Genomic DNA, 21,046 nt, shown 5'->3' with positions numbered 1-21,046 from the left:
CGCCTTTTTTGTGCAAAAACACCTCAAGGGCGCTGTACAAACTTATAATACATTTCTACAGTGATCTATGTTATTACTTAACTATTTATGGAGAAAATATACAGTACAATACTTACCTGGTAGGTCACTTGAGATTAACACTTAATTAACATTTTCTAATTGTTTATTGGCGAAATTTAGATACAGGATTTAGGACTTAATTGAAAAATTGAATATAACTGGACTTTCTCTTAGGAATGGTATATTTAATTTAAGGGTACGACAGCTTAAAAAGGTAAGTTTTTAGTTGAGACCTGAATTCTGTTTGACTTGTTATGGATGTACTATAGTTAGTCGTAAGATGGAGCATTGTAGAAATATATTTGTAAATAAAATATATTTTAAAACATTGCTAAACTTATCTTCAAAATATAAGGTTTTCCAATAAGAGGTGTTATTTTGAATAGCCTGCTATTTCGGTAAATGTTACTTTTGAGCTGTCATTTTTTGACATTTGACAAGTAGAAACTACGTCATCAATAAAAATGGAACGATACACGCTTCAACAACGCATTGAAATTATTAAAATTCACTTGAGTGAATCAAATGCAAATCATCTTGAGTGATGAGGCCCATTTCCACCTCGGTGGCTTCGTCAACAAGCAAAATTTTCGCATCTGGGGCTCGGAAAACTCAAGAGTTATTGTTGAAAAGAGTCTCTATCCTCAACGTGTGACTGTTTGGTGCGGTTTATGGTCCAGCGGAGTCATTGGACCTTACTTTTTCAAAAATGAGGCTGGAGCAACAGTTACCGTGAATGGATTGGGCTATCGAGAGATGATTAATGATTTTTTATGGCCGGAATTGGATGGTATTGATCTGGACAACGTTTATTTTCAACAAGACGGCGCTACGTGCCACACAAGCAACGAAACCATTGATCTTTTACGTAAAAAGTTTCTTTGAATATCAAAATTACACCTCTTATTGGAAAACCCTGTATTATAATTATAATTATTCACGATTTTCTTTAGACTTGCAGGTTTGACGGCCTTCGTAGTTGAATGGTTACAGCCCTCGGTGAGCGGATAATCCGGAGGTCGCGGATTCAATTCCCGGCGTGCGCATTAAATTTAATTATATTAATTTGTGTTATTTCAGAATTTATTAATTTTAAATAATATGTATTACCTACCTATTTATATTTGCGGTAGATAAGTATTTTAAAAATCACCCCGGTGAAAGAAAACCATTTTGGAACGAAAAGTTGATTGAAGTGGCTTTAGCCGTGTTTGGTGACCAGATATAAAGTAGCTAGGTACGTCCTATACTCCAATTATTGGGGATGCGATTTTCTTACTTGGTCGAGACGGTTGGGAGCAGTTAGGACGTTTGTGCGGAACTCACATTAAAAAAGGTAATTTTCACAGTTATAAAAAAAGCCTTTATAAATATTTTGTAAAATAATTAATTGTGTGTGAGAGTTTCCTATGTGACGTCTATGTAATCAACGGTTGGTCGCTTAGCAACTCTTGGAATGTACCTACACCGAAAGCAAATTATTTTCTGTCATGGTTTAGAATAGGTGACTTATGTTTTTAAAGATCGTATCCAGCGACTGTGCAGTGCCATTATTAAAAAAAATACCTGTACGGATGAAATTATACTCGAGAAAAAAACACAAGTAACAGCATTGTACTTTGGTCTGTAGGTAGCAGTTTAATGACGCCAGTGCTTACCGTTCTATTATTTTTACTGCTTTATATATACATTATCTGCTTTATGGTTTGGATATACCTACCTACATACTTACTTAGATAAACGTATCTTTCCAGCCTCCAGTACTTTTGAAACGGGAGTATCTTGAGTCCTTCATCCAGCGTAGGTACAATGATTGGTGTAGTGTTGATAAATAATTGTAGAGTCATTACCGCTCAATAGATGTCGCTAAAGTTATAGTATGAAGGTATTTAGTTGGAAGATATTTCCGTAGGTGGCAGTAGTAATGCCACATGACAGAGACAACATGTCGGCCATACCCGAATGATTACGAGTACAGCCGATCTCCAGACCAGCAGCTCAGTACGAATTTAGTTCCATTCGTCAACAGAATAACTCAGAGTCTCTGATTAATTATATATAAAGATAATAAATAAATTCGTTATCTCAGAAGGACCGAAGTAATTATTGAACACTCCCGATGATGTACCTTGTATAACCATAGTTGGTTTGATGATAATAATATTTTATAAAATGTATTGAAGGATGTAAATAAAAGGGGAAATAATTTTAAACCAATCTATTAACCTTCAACTGACATGCTATGATGATAAATAAAACAATGCAGACAAAATAAAAATAAAAAGAAACACAAAATTCAATATCAAATAAAATATCTCTTTACTGAAGAAGTTCTTAATATTATAACACTGGGTTTGTAGTTTCTAAAATAAAATATAAAATTCTGAACACGATTAAAATACAGTATTTTTATATGTATTGAACGACGGAAAAACATTTCACATCGGTAGTTAGGTACATTTTGAAAAGGCATATTGCAGAGAAAAAAATAAATAAATATTAACGAGAAGATTATCAGATATTTACGACATCGTAAAAGTGTGTATTTTGTGTTATCTAGACCACAGAAGTACAAACCTAGACCACTCGAGCGATGTCTACCCAAACTTAGGTAGATGATTTTTGTCAATTATAAATTTAAACTATAAAATCTATTCAATTTACAACCTAGTGGCGCCATCTTTTGGGCCAGCTAGTAGCTAGTAGTTTTTTTTTGGTTGGACTGAGGATTGGACCTTCCTCCCCAGGGATTGGAGTTTAAAGCACTAACAACTGAGCCGAATTTCAATGGACTAGGACCGACATTTAATTCATATATCAACTGTCAATGTAATGTCATTCAATTGCAGAAAAATGCTTATATGTCCGCGTTTGCAAGCGTGATTGCCATCAAAATTTCTAAGAATGCATTGTCATTGACAACAAGTTTATCTGCCTAGTTTCAGCTCGATTGGATGTCGGGAAGTGAACACTTTAGAGCAAAGGCGTCAGGTGTTAATGCTGCATAGTTATACAATGCCATCCATGTTTGTGCCTCTGTGTTTCCTCCCTCCAACAACACGGATCTCTTCAGAACCGAGGATCACTTCTTCCTTTTCTAGAAAAGACTCTGCACACAGCATCCACAACGATGATATAGGCCCTGAGTGAAATTATCTTCTTCAGAGCCTCTAGTGTAGAGTTAATGCAAAAAAAGAACTTAGTTCTATGACCCAAATTTAGGTGACGGAGTAGGACTCTGGCAGAAGTACAAGAGTTTCCTAGATGTGGTCAAGAATCTACAAAGCTTATATCAATTTGCACGGATGATCATTATCAAATGGTAAACCTGTCACAATTAATTTTCTGATAATCTTCTCGAATATATTTTACACGTTTCAGAGAGTTTTAAAATAATACAAAATAATTGCAATTAAACATAATGCACTGGTGTCATCTTAATTTCGATAAATCATTCACTAGTAGATGGTAGATACATTTTAAACTTGTCATTTCTTAAACCTAGCATCATCAATCACAAATAATAATATTCACAAACTAAAGTTATACCAAACTAAACTAAAATATGTACTTAAGTCTAGTTCAATGATCTCATTGAGATAACGGTGACTAAAAATATACCCAATTTTTTGATGACTCAAAAATATTTAAATAGAAAAATACATCGTCAAGAATTTCATCAAAATAATATTTACACAACTATTGCAATTTTTTTAGACAGTTTCATTTTTTTAATAACAAAAATATACACAAATTATTTAAAATTAGTATTATACGATTTTCTAGACTTTGGCATTCGTTGTGATTGAGATAATAAAGATTTTAACACTTTTATTGCAAAGAAAAAAAGCGTTTGGTCTAGAACGTGGCTAAGAAAAGAAAATTGCCCATTTTAAAAGATTCTCTCTTGGTCTCAACACCATATATTTGTTAGTAATTTGATAGCTGAAAAATGATATATGGAAAGTTTAGAAAAATATTTTAAATGCATATCTGTTCATTTTTCTCCGTTATTATATTTCTTTTATGAAACGATGAACAAGAAAGCTCAGTCGTTAACAAAACATTAGCCAAATCAATTTGTTAATAACAAGCATTGCTACACTTTTAACAATGAATGCACGGAATGAACTGGAACATATAGTATGAGCCAGAGTACATTAATAAAACATGTTCCGGAACACAGTGTTAATACTTATTCAGAATTCGTCGTTAACGTAAGCACAAGGTACTCTGTTAACAATATGTCAGCCAGAATATAGGTACCGTTGTTAATAATAAATGACTCGTAACAATATTAACAGTGCATGCTACCGAAAATAATACATGTAAAAAAATAACAGATTTGAACAGTTTGTGAGCCAGAAACATGATCTTACATGAGCAGGAATACAACACTGTTAACAATGGGTGAGGCCAGAAAAAAATCAACATCGTTAACAATGCACGAGTCAGGATATAACTAACGATACGTGCGCCAGAATGCCTCACGGTTGAACAATGAATGACCTCAAATACATCACTGTTAAACATGCTAGGGCTCAAATACAACACGGTTAAACAATGCAAGATCCCAAATACAGCACTGTTAAACAATGCAAGAGCTCAAATACAAAACGGTTAAACAATGCATGAGCCAGAATGCCTCACGTTTAAACAATGTGCGAGCCCACATAGAACACTGTTAGCAAAACATGAGTTTGTATATAACATTGTTAACCATGTGCGATGAGCCAGAATGCTAACAATGTACAAGGAAAAACACTTCAACACAATTCTTATTTAATTTACTAGACTAACTTTTCAAGGTGGTGCACATCAATGTAATATTGAATCATTTAATCAGAATATAATACTAATAAATATAAACGAGGGACTAAGCAGAATAAGACAGCAAATAAAAAAGCAAAGTTGCTACTGCAGATAGAACCCAGGACCTCTGTCTTACAGGGACAATACTCTGACCAGTTAAGTATTAAGACCTGATTATTTTCCGTTATTTTCGTAATTCCGTCTTTTTTCAAAATGACCTTATTAATCAGATCTTATAGTGGTCTGAGTATTTTCCCGGTAAGACGGAGGTCTTGGGTTCGATCTCTTTTATTTTATGTGTCTTGTTATGTTTAGTGTTTCGTTTAGATTATTAATATTATCTTCTTCATCAACGATAAACAATAATTCAATGTGCTTACTGGAATGTTAGAGTATTGATAACACTGTGACAGAAGTATACACTAATACACTTAGAAGGCAGCTTCATTTAACCAATTAAAAAACACAAATTAATTACAGTCCCTAAGATCACTGAAGTCAGTATGCAGTGGCCGCACCACCGTGGTGATGATGGTGCATCAGATGATGATGGTGATTGGCAAAGTGGTGGTGATGATTCAAAGGGTGCGGTGCCGGGGAGTGATCCTGCGACGGAGGGGTCTGCAACCCGCCAGCGCTGGCAGACTGACAGACATACCATTCAGACAGATTCGCTGATGCCATCTGATGGTGATGATTCATCGGATGATTCAGATGATTTAAATGACCCCCTTGCAGATGGTGATTGGGTACTTGACTATGCAAAGGATGATGCGTTGCAATCCCCAATTTGTTATTACTATGGTCATAGTTGTTCATCAAGGGTCCTGATGAATTCAAAACATTTGATCCTATTTTACTCTCTGAGTTATTGAAGTATTTATTATTGAGGCTTTCTAGTTTCGTTGTTATCGAGTTGTTGTCTTGTTCTTGCTGTTGTTGTTGTTGCTGCTGCTGTTGTTGTTGCTGTTGTTGTTGTAATGAATTTGAGATGTTTGTTAGAGATGTTATCGTTGGATTTGCTGTTTTGGTCATTTGGTTGTTATGGTTTGGTGAGGTTAGCGGACTTGCTGGTCCATTTGTGATGCTTATGCTTTCGGAAGAGTTGGAGTCTTCTCCGTCACTGTCGTATCCGTGGGTTGATCTGTCGTCTCCGTGTCCTGGTCCGTGCACCTTCATGTGCTTGCGGAGGCTGGAAGGATGGGTGTAGGACTTGTCACAACCGGAAACTCTGCAGTTGTAGGGCTTGTCTGATGTGTGAACATGGGAGTGCTTCTTCCTGTCAGAAGAATTTGCAAACCTTCGATCACAACCTTCAAATTCACACTTGAAGGGTTTTTCACCTGCGGACAAAAGAAAAAAAAACATTAGCAAATGAAAATAATAAAAACATGTGCCCTTGTGCTTGTCGTTTATAAATTCAAAATAAATACCATTCAAATGTTAAATGTGTCTGTGTTCAGAAATTACATGAATAATTTATTTCAAATAAAGGTGTTAACCGGACAATGCAACAATGGATGAAATATGGATTTGGGATGACATTTATATGGTTCTTCGTGACCGGGCTATTTCCGGGAATTAAAATGTCTAAAAGATATTATATTATAAAAATAGTTATAACAACACTACATGGCTAATTTTCACAGAGCGATTCGGTGACCGGATAACTCTCCAAAATCACTATTGAACGCACCTTTAAAAAGTCATGAAAAGTGATAAAACAAAAACCAGGTTAAATAGGTTACGTAGGTTAGTTTTATGGCTTTTATTGACGTTATGTCACTTTTTAAAGGTGTGTTGAATTGTCATTATGTTGAGTTATCAAGAAACCCATTTAAACATCTCTAAACACTGCTGGCACTAATAATAACAAACTTTGAAATTTTCTGCGATATCGGTCGACTACTTTTCGAGTTTTGCGAGCACAAACATAAGCAGGCTGAATTTTATATATTAAGATTAGAAACCAGTTAGAATTTAACTCAACCATTTGGAATGCATTTTATAAGCAGGCCTTTTATGTACGGAAGTTAAGTTCAACAGCGCCACCTATCGGGTCCAAAACTATCCTATATTTCAAGCTGGAACTATACCATTACACATTCACAAAATTTTATTAAAATCGGTTGGGAGGTTTCGGAGATTAGCATGTACATCTACTCGTGTTTATTATATATTAAGACGATTAATGTTTAAAATAAATAATATATTGAAGACAATTTGCTGACGTGATAAGCTTTAAATCACTTGATAGCAAAGTTACTATTTACATTTTAAACCAGATTATTAAGACTTACTCAATTCCCAATGCTATTTTAACTAATTGATTAACCATCACGCCGTTTTCCGCAGGGGTAGACAGAGAGGACGGACCGCCAAACAACTAGATCTTGGCACACATTTCTCCACATTCATATATATTATTCTGACTCCTGACATCGTCAGACTCAAGTATCTGATTCACTCAATTGTGCAATGTCTTCTTCGGGCGTCCCCGATTTCGTCTACCATTCGCATTTGCGTAATATATTCTGTTTACACATCTTTGTTCGTTAATTCGCTCCTTAGGAGATAGACATATACCGTAGCAAAATTTTCTGTAGGCCTTTTTATGATATACAATTCGGTAGTAAATTATTTTGTTGTATCTCATAAGGTTTAGCCAGCGTCAGCACTATAAGCGTCCGAAAACATTTTTTTACGACTTGATTACAAAACAGACTTTTATCTACTTTCTAAAAATATAATATACATGTATTAAATATGTGAAATTTCCAAAAGATATTCTCTAAATGATAGTGAAAACCCTATCAACATTAATTGCGTAGTTTAGAAGAACTAAGCACACAAACAGACAGACGCGGATAGCGACTTTATTTTATACTATTCTGAGATTGTATTAAGTAGCTGAAATATACACAAATTCTCTGACTTTCTGACATCTTTAAGAAATATAACCGTCGATATACCAGAGGCCTGAAGGGTTAACTAAGTAAACAAAAAAAAAACATTTCAAGAACGCATAGTTCTCAGTTGAAAAGGTTACATACAATATAAAAACCACCCTATGATTTATAACCCATTGAAATTTGTCACGCAGTTTAGAATATTTAACCTTGACTAAGAATGGTTAGAAATTGATCCTGAAATTGAAAATGATTTTGCTTTTGTTCTTTTGCGCAAGTAAACGTGTCGATAGCTTTCATATATTATATTGCGTTTCGGTTATTATCAAGTTATGTAAGATCTGCTTTCTTCAATAACCGTTCTTTTCTCAAGAAGTCACCTGCTTTGTAACAATGGACTCAGTGCATATTATTACATCAGTGAAATCTTTGCAATTCTTTCTAACAGGATCATACATAAAACTAGACTTAATGCATTCCGAGATAGCATCTGTACTTTAAGATACTTCAAATTGCAAAATACCCTTGAAATACCTGCTTGTTTTTCTATGGCAGAGATGCAAAAGCTTCGATACGCGAGCTGATTGAGTAAAGAAGATACAAGGAAATTAACTTAGCTACAAAATTAATTTGACTAAGTCTACAACAATCATGCCACTACCCCGCAGTGGTAGGCAGTTAGGATTGAACACACTCTAACCCCTCAGGATAATTTGTTAGTATTTGCGAACAAACGGCTATTAACAACAGTTCAACAGGAACAGTTCAATCGTTATGTCTCCCTCACTGTCATGGTTAGAAATATGATGTAAACGATGTTAGAAAGTGAAAACACCACGCTTTATATTCAAATCTAAATGTTAATCATAGGATATATCATAGGTCAGGTCAGATCTAAACTAAAAACTTACCTTTTTAAGCTGTCGTACCCTTAAATTAAATATACCATTCCTAAGAGAAAGTTAACATAAGTATAACAGTTATATTAAATTTTTCAATTAAGTTTCAAATCCTGTATCTAAATTTCGCCAATAAACAATTAGATAATGTCAATTAAGTGTTAATCTCAAGTGACCTACCAGGTAAGTATTGTACTGTATATTTTCTCCTTAAATAGTTAAGTAATAACATAGATCACTGTAGAAATGTATTATAAATTTGTACAGTGCCCTTGAGGTGATTTTGCACAAAAACGGCGCTATACAAGTCATCCAATTATTATTATTATTTCAAATGAAACCAAACGTTTTCACCGCAATTTGAAAAAAAATAATGACTTAAAATTATGAAAATATGAGCTATATTAAAACTTTTTATATTTTACTTACAAAATGATGTTTATTTCTTACAATAAAATTTGAAAGCGTATTTCTAACAATAAAATTTGCAATCGTATTTGTAACAATTAAATTTGGAAGCGTATTTATAACAATTAGTTTTGAAAGCGTATTTCATAACCTTTGAAATGCAGTTTTCAGTATTCGGATAAATTAAAAAATATCCCATTTATTTGTATTTTATTGCTAATCGGAAATTCACATAAAAATTCTTCAACTTTATGACATCTGTTGACTATTTTACAAGTCTAGGATGAATATATTTTATTTTTGTGTTATCAAAACCTTAAATTGTACCTACTATTTAATCGTTAGACAATATTAACGAATCTCAAACGAAAATTAGAAACAGAAAAATTTTAAAATGTTTCGGTGCTTCTAAAATTGGACTCGGGACCTCTGCCTTGGCGGAGTTTTGTGCTGAATAAATAAATAAAAAATAAATGCTTATTTTTGGTAGTAAATACCAAATAGTAATCACTTTAAACGTCAGTGTACCTCTGCCTAGAGACATTTTCACTAATAAGACAAAAAATAAGATAAATCGTCTGTCTATCCTCTCGGCCAATTTGAAAGTTATTGTCACAAGAACACCTTTCGAGTGTGCGTTGAAACCAATCGACAACAATGCTTTTCTATGGGATTAGTTTCTATTGATTTTCGAATGGAAAAAAAAGTGGATAGTTCGAAGGCACTCGAGAATGTATCTAAAGTCTATGGTCTATGGGCAATGTATATTATGTTGTGTATGGCTATTGGTCGCTCATAGGATTAGATATTATTTATTGTTATTAACAGGTAAAGAATGACTTGAATGTTTTTTTAAAGCTTGTCACTCCTTTGAGGTGGGCAGACATGATAGAGCAAATTAGAAAAAAATGTTGGACAGTCTATTTTAATAAGTTGGAACTCATCTATGACTAGGTAGGTTACTACTTTAATAAGCTGGAACTCAACTATGACTAGGTAGGTAACTACTTTAATCAGCAACTCAACTATGACTAGGTAGGTAACTATTTTAATAAGCTGGAACTCATCTATGACTAGGTAGGTAACTAATTTAATAAGCTGAAACTTATATATGACTAGGTCGGTAACTACTTTAATAAGATGAAACTCATCTATTACTAGGTAGGTAACTACTTTAATAAGTTGGAACTCATCTATGACTAGGTAGGTAACTATTTTAATAAGCTGGAACTCATCTGTGACTAGGTAGGTAACTACTTTAATAAGCTGGAACTCATCTATGACTAGGTAGGTAACAACTTTAATATTTATGTTGGAAAAACAAAAGTTTGGTATACTTTTATATACTTGTTGGTAATATTATAACAAAGACGGCCTTGGTAGTCAATAATAAGGATAAAGATAAAGATAAGGATAAAATTCTCGCCGGTGGTCGAAAATTTTATTTGCTCATTTTTTGTCATTTCACAATTTACTCGTTCAAAATAATGTATAGTAGGTATATTTGCGGTACGTTCCAGAGTGGAAGATACTTTCAGTATCGCCCTGGTGTAAGACCACGATTCATATTTTATTTTAGTAAAATAATTAATCAATTAACAGAGTATAATAATTCATGTTAACTAAAATAATTCATAAAACCAATTTTTACTGTTTTATTTTTAATGTTTCTCTTCTATAGAAGCTGGCGCTTGTGTTAAGAAGAGTGGTGAGCATCAAGATGAAGAATATTCAGGACGGGTTGTTTCGGAGAATTTGAACAATTCATCAAATTTCAACGTTCATTTTCGGGTTCTGTGAAAGTCCTATTCATGTTCTGTTATTATATCATTGTAGGCTAGTTGCTTGACAAAACTGAAATAAAAACGAACTTGAAAAAATCTTTCACAGAACTTGAAAATGAACGTTGAAATTTGAAGTTGATTTTTTCAAGTTCTGTTTTAATTTCAATTTTTTCAAGCAACTAGCCTATAATGATATAATAACAGAACTTGAATAGGACTTTCACAGAAGCCGGAAATGAACGTTGAAATTTGATGAATTGTTCAAATTCTCCGAAACAACCCGTCCTTAGTGTTTGTAATTATGATTTAAGGAAATATGAATATTAAAAAATATAATAAATAAATGAGCAAAAATTACAATTTATAATTAATTGAGAAGATTTCATCATTTTGGTCGCTTTAGGTGTTTTACGTTTTCGATTGTTCTGATATTTTCGGATAGGCTGTTGAAGTATTTTTTTCCTAGTAAGGATGTTGAGCAAAAGTGGTGTTACATTTTTGTGTTGAAAAAATATATTTTTGACAAGTACGACTTTCAGTTAAGAAGCTGTGTCTTTTTTCTTTTATTATTTGAATTATTAAGTTTTTTCGAAAAACTTAATTATTATGTTTTTTATTGAAACGTTTATTGTAATGGTTTTGGTCGTGTTTGGTGACAAGATCTGAATTGCCAGGTACTTCCTTACTTTTCTCTTTCCATTTGTTTCGCGTTTAAACTTCCCACTGCCTTCAGCCTTACAACATACCTCAATTAGGTATGCCATAGTCTAACTGGCTTCAGACAGCTGGGAGTAGTTGTGACTCATTAAAAAAATTGTTATTCGTCAAAAACTCAACAAACAAAAAAAAATTACAAAAAATCTTCTCTGTTGGTTCTTCCGTAACAAGCTTAGACTGATTTTTTCGCAGAATTTTCGAAACTGAGAGAAATTTTTACGACATCATAAATCACAGCGTCTAAGGTCTATTATTTTTCCGTTCGAGAGCGGGGGTGATATACGACCCCACGGACAATTGGGACTGAGAATTTGGGCTATTCTTTGGTCTGGGACTGTGCACTGAGCAGTGTGCGGGTGATTAGTTGGGTGACTACTTCTGAAGCCTCGTAAATATCAAGACAATCAGATTCCGGCGAAAGTCTCTATACTTAATTATCGCACATACCAACTTTTTGTTCCTGAAATAAACGATAAATCATAACGTTGTTTTACTCATCTGCTTCTTACGCAAGTTTGGTAACTAACTATTTATTATCTGCCTGTAAGTAATTTAAATAAATTATAATATATCTACATTCTAACGCAGCATCGCGTTCATTGCTAAATGCATTGTACATATAGTTTTGTATTAGTGATCAACGAATTGGTGGATGCAATCTGTTAGCCATAAGTTGATAATAGTTTATCTAGTCCATAGTTAGTGATAAGATAGATCATTATATGAATGTATTATATATGTATTTTTCACAAAAAACAGAGCTATTAATCATTAAAATATTATAAACAGAATTTAGATCTAAACTGAAAACTAACGTTTTCAAACACTCATTACACAAATATGATTTAAGATTTTCACGGCTAAAAGAATTATTGTTTTTTTTTTTGGGGTGTTATGCCGTGTTGCTCTAATTCCTTCTTTAGCCAACGTTTCGGACAACGTCCATCATCAGCCCTGCCCAACACTGTAACGTTCCTTATTCCTCATTCTACACAAGCATTGCTATTTTATGTCGTTTTATTTATACTCTAACATTCTTACTCATAATACGTCATACTCAGAGGGATAAGAACAGGTTATTAGAAAACGTTACCCAAAATCGTACTGCGTATACCGGCCCTAATACCGCAGTATTAGTGCATGATTTTTAAACCGTCCGACCCTCAGGATTAGGAACGTATTACTATGGTATTTAGACAGATATCGCGGACTTTGTTAAAAATCTATTTGATTTGGAAAATATCGATCGGTCGCGCATTAAAAAAGCAGTAATACCCATTGGCAGCACTTTCAGAGGAATATTTTAAATCTAAATATCGATTTACCAAAGCAAATAAGGAACGCATAATCAAATTGGCCAAATTTCGAAGGAATTCAAAGCAGACCGGGTCAATGACATCGCTCATCTGATGACAACTAAACGCGAAATGCAATAATGACTGTGTTTTTGTGGATTAGAACAAAGTGGTGCCAGTCTAAAAAAACATATACAAGTGCTGCAGCAACGTATTAGGGAATCTTTATAAGTAAGACTGAATCAATTCCCTAATACGCCGCTGCAGCGCTGGTATAACTACACTGCAAGGAGGGCCGTATACTGCTCAGGATAAAATATTTACTCAGTAATTGGTCGCAACATCCTTTTAAAATATAATTTATGCTTTTTTTGGAAACCTCCCGGATTACGATCGTAATATTCCAAAGAGACGGGATAAACAGCCATATTTCACCGCAGTTCCTTGCCCCCTGACTAAATCCTGGCTACCGGTAGTCCCGAGGAAAGTATCAGATTACACCTCTTATCCGCGAGCAGACGACTTTTTTTTGGACCCTCCAACACTGAATAGGTATCAAGTTTATAAAACAACTTCGAACAACTTAATAAACATGTCAAATGGCCGGGTTGGGTATTACATGACTCTAGGACAGAATTGTTTGAGATTTGAATTATTTATATACCTTTCAAAAACCACTGTAATAATAATAGCCGATACTAACAGATAAATTCTCCCATCCTAAAGGGTCCTAAATTCTCCAATCAATTCTACTTTTGCCATTAATCTTCTAATAAATGTAATATCGATAGTAATAGAGAGTAAAATATTAAATGTAAAATCAATGTCCAGTGTTTTTACTATAGTGTCAAAGTCGTAAACTCTGAATGCTGTAGAAATGAGATCCCTAAGGTGTATGTGTGTAAAACCATGTATGATAGTAGGAGAAATATGGAGATCCGCAAAGAATGTCAGTATGTAACATAAGCGCGTTTTCGACATCTTGAGAATATAGCGAAAACATTTTATTTGTTTGTTTAGAATTAACGGTAAAAGTGCCATTCTGCACTATTATTGTGTATTTAAGATTATGTAAGTCCACAACACAGAAGAAAAAAGAATACCTATACATTTGTACAAATTGAATGAAAGAAGTGAAGATGAAACAAAAACAAAAAAATCTTTTAAACAGTGACCTCGTTAAAATATGCACTGCTAAAATGTACAGCTTTATACTTCAATAGAGGCATATTAAAAACATCAGCTAACAAAGCATAAGAGTTACCAATGGTATTTAATCTATTTATAACCGAATTGCAGCCTGAAACCGTAGTAGGATTATCACAATAATACATAATAGAAAACATCAAAGGGAGCTAAGTAACTAATCACGCCGTTTCCCCGCAGGGGTATGCAGAGAAGGCGGACTGCCAAACAACTAGGTCTCATACATACTCTTCTATTATTTTGACTCTTGACGTGGACCCACTTATCATACGATCGTGCCATGTTTCCTAGGGCGTCCCCGACTTCTGATACCATAATAAAAACCGGATATAAATAGTGAATACCGTACAGTCACAACTGCCTGGAACCAGTGGGACTAAGGCATCCCCAATTGGGGTATGGTGGAGAGGGGTAGGATATTAGAAAGAGGAAAGTTTAGAAGTTGAAATAATAATCACTATTGTAAAGGATTTAAGGTTTTTAATGAGCTACCGACAGGAAGCTAAAAGCTTTGCTGCTTTTCGTGGGTTATTTCTAATTACTATAAAAATAAGTTTTAGATGTATATTAAAGTGTCCTTAATGTCAGAAATAAGTTGTTAAATGGTTTATACTAGATATAAAAATGTAATTATTATAACTGAATAAAAACATACAAAAAAGGATATTCAGATCTGGTCACAAAATAGCCTAATTTCATATAAAACAATGTTTCGATTCTGAATATGGTATTTCAACGGGGCATTACTGAGAGTACATAATATGTTTTTACCACTATTTTTTTGTATTTAATTTTTTTTTATTTAACGGCAATATAAAGTAAAATAAAAAAGATATAATATTAAGTAAAGTAAAAATATAAAGTGATCTAGTTTGTTCTCAGTCCTCCTCACTAGGTATTGCTGTTCCGAGGCGGACTGTAGGTTGTTGTATTTGTGTTATCATGATTTCCTCATCTTCTAATTTGTTGTTTCCCACAAAATATAAAATAAATTAAACAAAAAGTATTTATGTTTGTTGTCTGTAGGTTGCGTTGGGGTTACTTCATAAATTTAATGATTTCCTCATCTTCATGTTTAGTTAGCCATAATTTGATGTCTTTTTTAAACTTTTCTATATCCATGGTGTTTTTAATTTCAATAGGAAGAGCATTATATAATTTTGTAGCATGGAAATAGTGGTTTTTCTGGCTGAAAGATCTACATATTTAATTTTGGAATGTTTAGTAGATTTGAGGATTTCGTCCTTGTAGTGTTAAGTGTTATTCAGCAAGGTACTCATATTTTTCTTAAAAATTGAGAAGTGCATTTTTTAGTAGATACAGTTTTATAATGCTGAAAACGTGAATTTAAAAAAAAATCTTTTGATGGATTACTTATGGGTACTTTCAGGATTATTTTTACTATTACTTTTTGTGTTTTAACGAGCTGCTTCATATGAATAATAATAATGAATGGATAATAAGTTTGGAAGACTTTAATAAAACGAGGTACCTAACTCCTTAATTATATGTGATGTAATACAAGTAAATATGTTTTTGTATCTGTTTGTAAATAATAAGAAAAATCCCACAATATTTGTAAGGCACCCTTAAGGTGATGTTTTTATACAAATAATTATCCAATTGTTATTATTATAATCGTGCATTGTCAAACAGGTAGGTAGGTACCTACTGGCAGGTTCAGATTATTCAGGTAGGTGGCGGGTACCTGTCGATATCGTTAAGAATGGTATAGTTTTTCTCCACCGAGCTCGGTTTGTATTGATTAAGAAAATTCACAGCGAAACATTACCAATAAAATTAATTAAAAGTCGATCCATCAATCATTCTTGTCCTGAACGCGTTGTACAGAGTGGCTCAAAAAGCTTAAAAAAAATTAACTTTGGAGAAATCCTGTTTTATAAAATATATATTAAAGAGAATCCTCATCCTTTCCACCATTTCACTATTAAACTTTATTTTTTCTAAAATAAACATGACCCAAATTCGTTCGTAATGCACGGAGAAAAATGAGTACCTACTGCTAATTTATTAAGAATATCTTCAATTTATTTTATCCGGTTAAAAACGTGATTGCATGCCGTTTCTAGATAAACTTTTACAAAATTCCTAATATATCGGAAGACGTGTTCATGCACCTGCATTTACCTTGATAATGACAAATGCGAAAATATTACGATTTTTATGAACACGTGTTCCGACATCTCGATAATACATTAGAATTTTACGAAAAAATAAATTTAAAACCTATCAATGAATTCGATACGGGACTGCGTTTTTAACCGGATTGCGAATAATTTGAAGAGATTCTTAATAAATTAGCGATACGCTTTTTATCTGACGCATTCGCCGCCAAGATCTTCCCAAACCGTACCCCATAAACCCGGGCACCCGTGCTAAGTCACCAAACGTAGCCAACCATGTGGGGTGATCTTCAAGCAGGCAGAAAGAAAAGTTAAACAAAAGCTTTAATTTATTAATATAATATAGATTATCTACTATACTACAGTTTCTGGTCACTCTGTAGGTTCATACATCAATTTACTTATCGGGAATGGAGTCGTGCTTCGATCAACAGTCGCCAGATGTCCGCTGAGTACCAATGTCTAGTTTTTTTAATCCGGCAAGCCCAAATATTAATTGAGCGGGGCTAAGCGAACAGTTTAAACATGAAACAACCCAAATTTAATTAACCGTGACTAAACGCTTTCGTCGGCGGCCATTTTCCAACTATCGGCAGTCATGTTGCTTCCGTCCGAACGGCGCGAGGAAAATACCATTCGCATGTCTTTTTAAAATATTATCTATGGTGGAATTTACTTTGTCTTTGGTTAACGAACTAACACTGACTTCCATTAAAATACAATTCATCTGTCTTTTTAAAATATTATCTATGGTGAAATAACGATAATATGGTGAATAAATAATTTGGTTAACGAATTAACACTGACTTATCGAAACGACAAGACTGAAGAAGAGGCTAATTGAACAATGTTTGAAATTATTCATGTTTGTGATACCAAGAAACATTTCTCGTTGCCTGGAGCCAGTGAAACTATTGTCAGTATTAAGATTTTTATGTATTAAATCATAAAGAAGCGAGTCATTTTTGAATGCTAGCGAGAATTTTGCAGATATCAGCGATGATCGAAGTCACTCTCCGCTTTTAAAGTCGCTCCATATTACGCGATGGAAATACGACAAATCACGTACTTCCCTACCATACTTTTCCCCATCTTCTTCCCATCCCCACTCCCTAAAGCCTCAATACATACTCCAATTAGGAATTCCATAGACCCACTGACTCCTGGAAGTTGAAAACAGTTGGTTTTCACATAAATAAATGGATCGTGGAGTCAATACGCCTCTAGAATCAGGGAATTATGATAAGGTATTCTAGTCTTTTTTTTAAATTATTTGTATCATAAAGCATGTTCAGCTTCCAACTTAAATACCAGTATTTTTAAATTTTTTTATTAAAATGTCGATTTCATTGTTAAAATAATTTTCAAAGTATGTATTTTTCAAAGCCTGAAGGGGAACGCGTGACGTCATACGTATCTCGTTTTTTGTCGGTTAACAGTAAGGTTAATAATATGAAAATAAAAAATCCCAATACAAATATTTAACAAGATAAAAAAGTGTCTATGTCCTTAATGCACGCGGCCAGCCAACCCGTGAGATGGTGGCTTAAATACAGCCATAACCAGCCGACCAATCACAGGGCGTTTGAGTGTCTCACAGTCTTCATCGTTTTTAAATGAAGATTTATTAATTTTACGCCATATTATATACAGTAAAACTTATATATTTAGAATCAGTGTTTGTTGATCTATACGAATATAAGTTTTATTTTCTTATTTTTCATCCACATTCATTAGTCGCCACTGGTGCATTTGAACTCAATTTTATCGTCCAGACTGGCCGACTCGATGGCAAGGGGCAAAAAAACAACACTAATGTAATGTAACGAATAACAATACGTAATTAAAACATTAGTAATGTTGCATGGTCGAATGGGAGTTATAATTAAATGAATAGACAACAGGTAGGTACTGTAGGCAGGTACCTGGCTGGTAGACATAAAAGTGATTTGTCATCGTTCTCAAAATAATAACTTGCGGATAACGAAATCGTACAACAGAAATAATGACGCGGAAAAATGATATATGGCAGGTGTAAATAATCTTTGGATTAAGTTCGTAGATGTATTCATAGTTTTAGTTTTTGTTGACTATGCCTATCCAATCTAAACTGAGCGATTTCTTATGTTAACTGAAGTTAAACGCTTAGCTGAGATTCGCTGCTCATCTCACTAGGGAAATTTCTGTATCGAGTTGAGCAGCTTTACAATTATATTCAATCAAATAAGGTACATAATACATACAAAGATGGATTGCATCGAATATGGGCTTTTTAAGGTGAATTTATGACAAAAGCTACGATATGGGTAATCCAAAATCACCACTCTCAGGTAGTATGGATTTTTTAACCATTTTCTTTAATAGATTTAACGAACCTGTAGTTTTTATATTTTTACTGAACATATTATAAAGCAACGGAGTTTTATAAGAAAAACTCTTTTATCTAAAGGAATTTAGTTCAGTTTTTTTTCCATATAGCCAATTAAATTGTGTTAAAAATGTACGAACCATTAGCAAAGTTCACCACCAGTTACTTTACAGGCCTAGCACCTAGCGGTTAGAGGTAAAACTAGGGCTAACAGATAAAACAGATGTTTTGCCTTATCAATTGGCTTTCTTTGACAGTGTTTGTTTACAATTAGCTTGTCAATGTGTTTTACTTGGTTAGATTATAAAAAGCCTCGCCGACTGGATTCCTTCTTCTTCTCTCCTATAAAATAGTAACAAGCAGTCATTATGGTCTACCGACCATTAGTAAAAGTGTTTTATTATTATCTGTTCAAGAAATCCAGTACCCAAATAATACAACATATCTAAGTCAAGTGGGCAAAATTTCATCATGAAGTATTAACATTCTGTTTTAAAGGGTAAGAAAATAGAGTGTGGGCTGGTTTTTCAAAATATCACGTAGACGGTGACCTTCTTCTGGTTTTGAAGGTAAATTGTGCAAACTTCCGTCAATCTCTGAATAAAGATTTCGTAGATTAGCCATACACACTAGCTCCACCCGCTAGCCACAAACGGAAGTGCTGCCATCTAGAAGTTTTCCTCGCAAATGATCCAATCATTCGAATTTCTCAGGGTTACCTGAACAAATAATTTAAGTGCCCATAAAAAGCCATAAAGCCCGGTGCCTGATCGCTGCCACACAGAGTCAAAATTGAATTTGAACGCAAATAAAATCGAATGGTTCGGGAACAAGGACCCTTTGTGCCTCGCGTTGGCTGCTCTGATGGTGTTTTTTCTCGTGGGCGGGCGGACACAATGGACCCGCTTTTGTTATAATACGTCTTGGCCACTTTTTCTATGGAAATCTGACGAATTTATGTATGAGAAACTATTATTGCCATATTAAAAAATGAGTGATGGATGTTTTAAACCTTTGAACGCTCAATTTTGAAAATTGGCAGTTATATTGACATGTTATAGTTTGGTCACTTTGGATGTTATTTGAAATTATTAAATTGATCTTATTATTCAGTTTTTCGCTCTTATCGGAGGTTGGACTATGTTTCAATTAATTTTAGTTGAATTTTCGACAAATCAGTTCCAATTTTGAAAACGGTAATTCAAATAATTTTCTGTCCAAATATTATACAATAGGACCTACCTATCGACTGTATCGCTTTACAGAATTAGTCACCAAATCAGTTGCAATTTTGAAAATTAAATTTAAATTCAAAGCAAAATTGAATTAATTAAACCAGATTTCAAAATAGCATGTCTGAAAATATGACTATGAATGTTTTAAAAAAACCAAAAAAAAATGTTTTGAAATCAGGACAAACTGTCATAAATTTATAAACATAAACAATGGTCAACCTAACACTAAACATCATAAACAACAAACAACAATAAGCTTCCCTCTATAACAGTTCAAGGCTTGTCTATGACAATGATAGCAATCGAACAAGGAACGTGGAACACAGCATTCAAAATTTAAAAATGTGTTTCAGAATCTATTGTCACAAAATTACTATGGCCAAATTTTTACGGCATGTTGTAACTCATCTGTCATATCTATGCCACCAAAAAATTGTAAAAATGGTAGTAACCTACACTACAGAGACAAAAATAAAGTATATCTTAAGTTGACAAGGCAAGTAGGAACGTTCCTATCTAATGATGTGTTTGCGCATCATATTATTATTTATGGCATAGGTATTATATAACAGAAAACGTGAAAAATAATTTATTACTTTGGTTTGGGATCGATACAAGACGAATTATTGGAAAAACCTACCCACACGGAGAAAAAATTGTATTGCTAATTCATTAGCTTATTAAAAATAGAGTAAAATTCTCTCGATAAATGTCTTAGGAAGCATAAAGAAACACTGTGATATTTCTCGTAAACAGAACAAAATGTGTTTTAATATAAATCTCTATAGAAAATAAATCGCAAAGTAAGTACCTACCTATAATTTAATATTTTAAAAGACATTTTTTTATTTTATTTGTATTTGTTAAAAATTGAAGCTTGTGTGAAGAATTAAGACTATTCCGTGATTTTTCACCGGTCTGCGCTAGTATAATAGTAATATTGTTATTAAAAGACTCAGTAGGGTGTTAATTAATGTATAAACAAATAAAGATAGGTACCTTCTTATAAAAAGACAAGACAGCCAACTAATACTTATTTATTTGGTAAAAAAAATGTAAGGGTTAAACAATCACGAGATTATTAGATTATATTTACAGTTTAAAAAGAAGGTGTTAATGTATTTATAATGGCGAGATTTGGGCTTCTTTTAGGGTCTGATTAGGGCTCCGCCCCTCGGGGCCCTGAGCAAACAGGCCCGCCCTTCCCGA

The 21,046-nt window shown here is 33.6% G+C and overlaps 1 protein-coding gene across 1 annotated transcript in view; it reads right to left on the bottom strand.

Annotated features, from left to right (window-relative positions):
• Positions 1–2,362: 2,362 nt before the first annotated feature.
• The window catches only part of opa (Zic family member odd paired), a 78,467-nt gene continuing 59,783 nt past the window's right edge, over positions 2,363–21,046 (bottom strand). The window contains exon 3 of the mRNA XM_089647064.1: positions 2,363–6,215. Coding sequence (XP_089503190.1) covers positions 5,371–6,215 — 845 coding nt within the window. The 3' untranslated portion in view covers positions 2,363–5,370. The remainder of the gene's footprint in view (positions 6,216–21,046) is intronic.

This window comes from Hesperophylax consimilis, chromosome 26 (assembly GCF_061612785.1).
Source record: "Hesperophylax consimilis isolate HC1 chromosome 26, BYU_Hcon_1.0, whole genome shotgun sequence".
Taxonomy (NCBI): Eukaryota; Metazoa; Arthropoda; class Insecta; order Trichoptera; family Limnephilidae; genus Hesperophylax; species Hesperophylax consimilis.
Note: the sequence above shows the minus strand (reverse complement) of the source record. Positions and strands in the feature narration are given on the sequence as shown.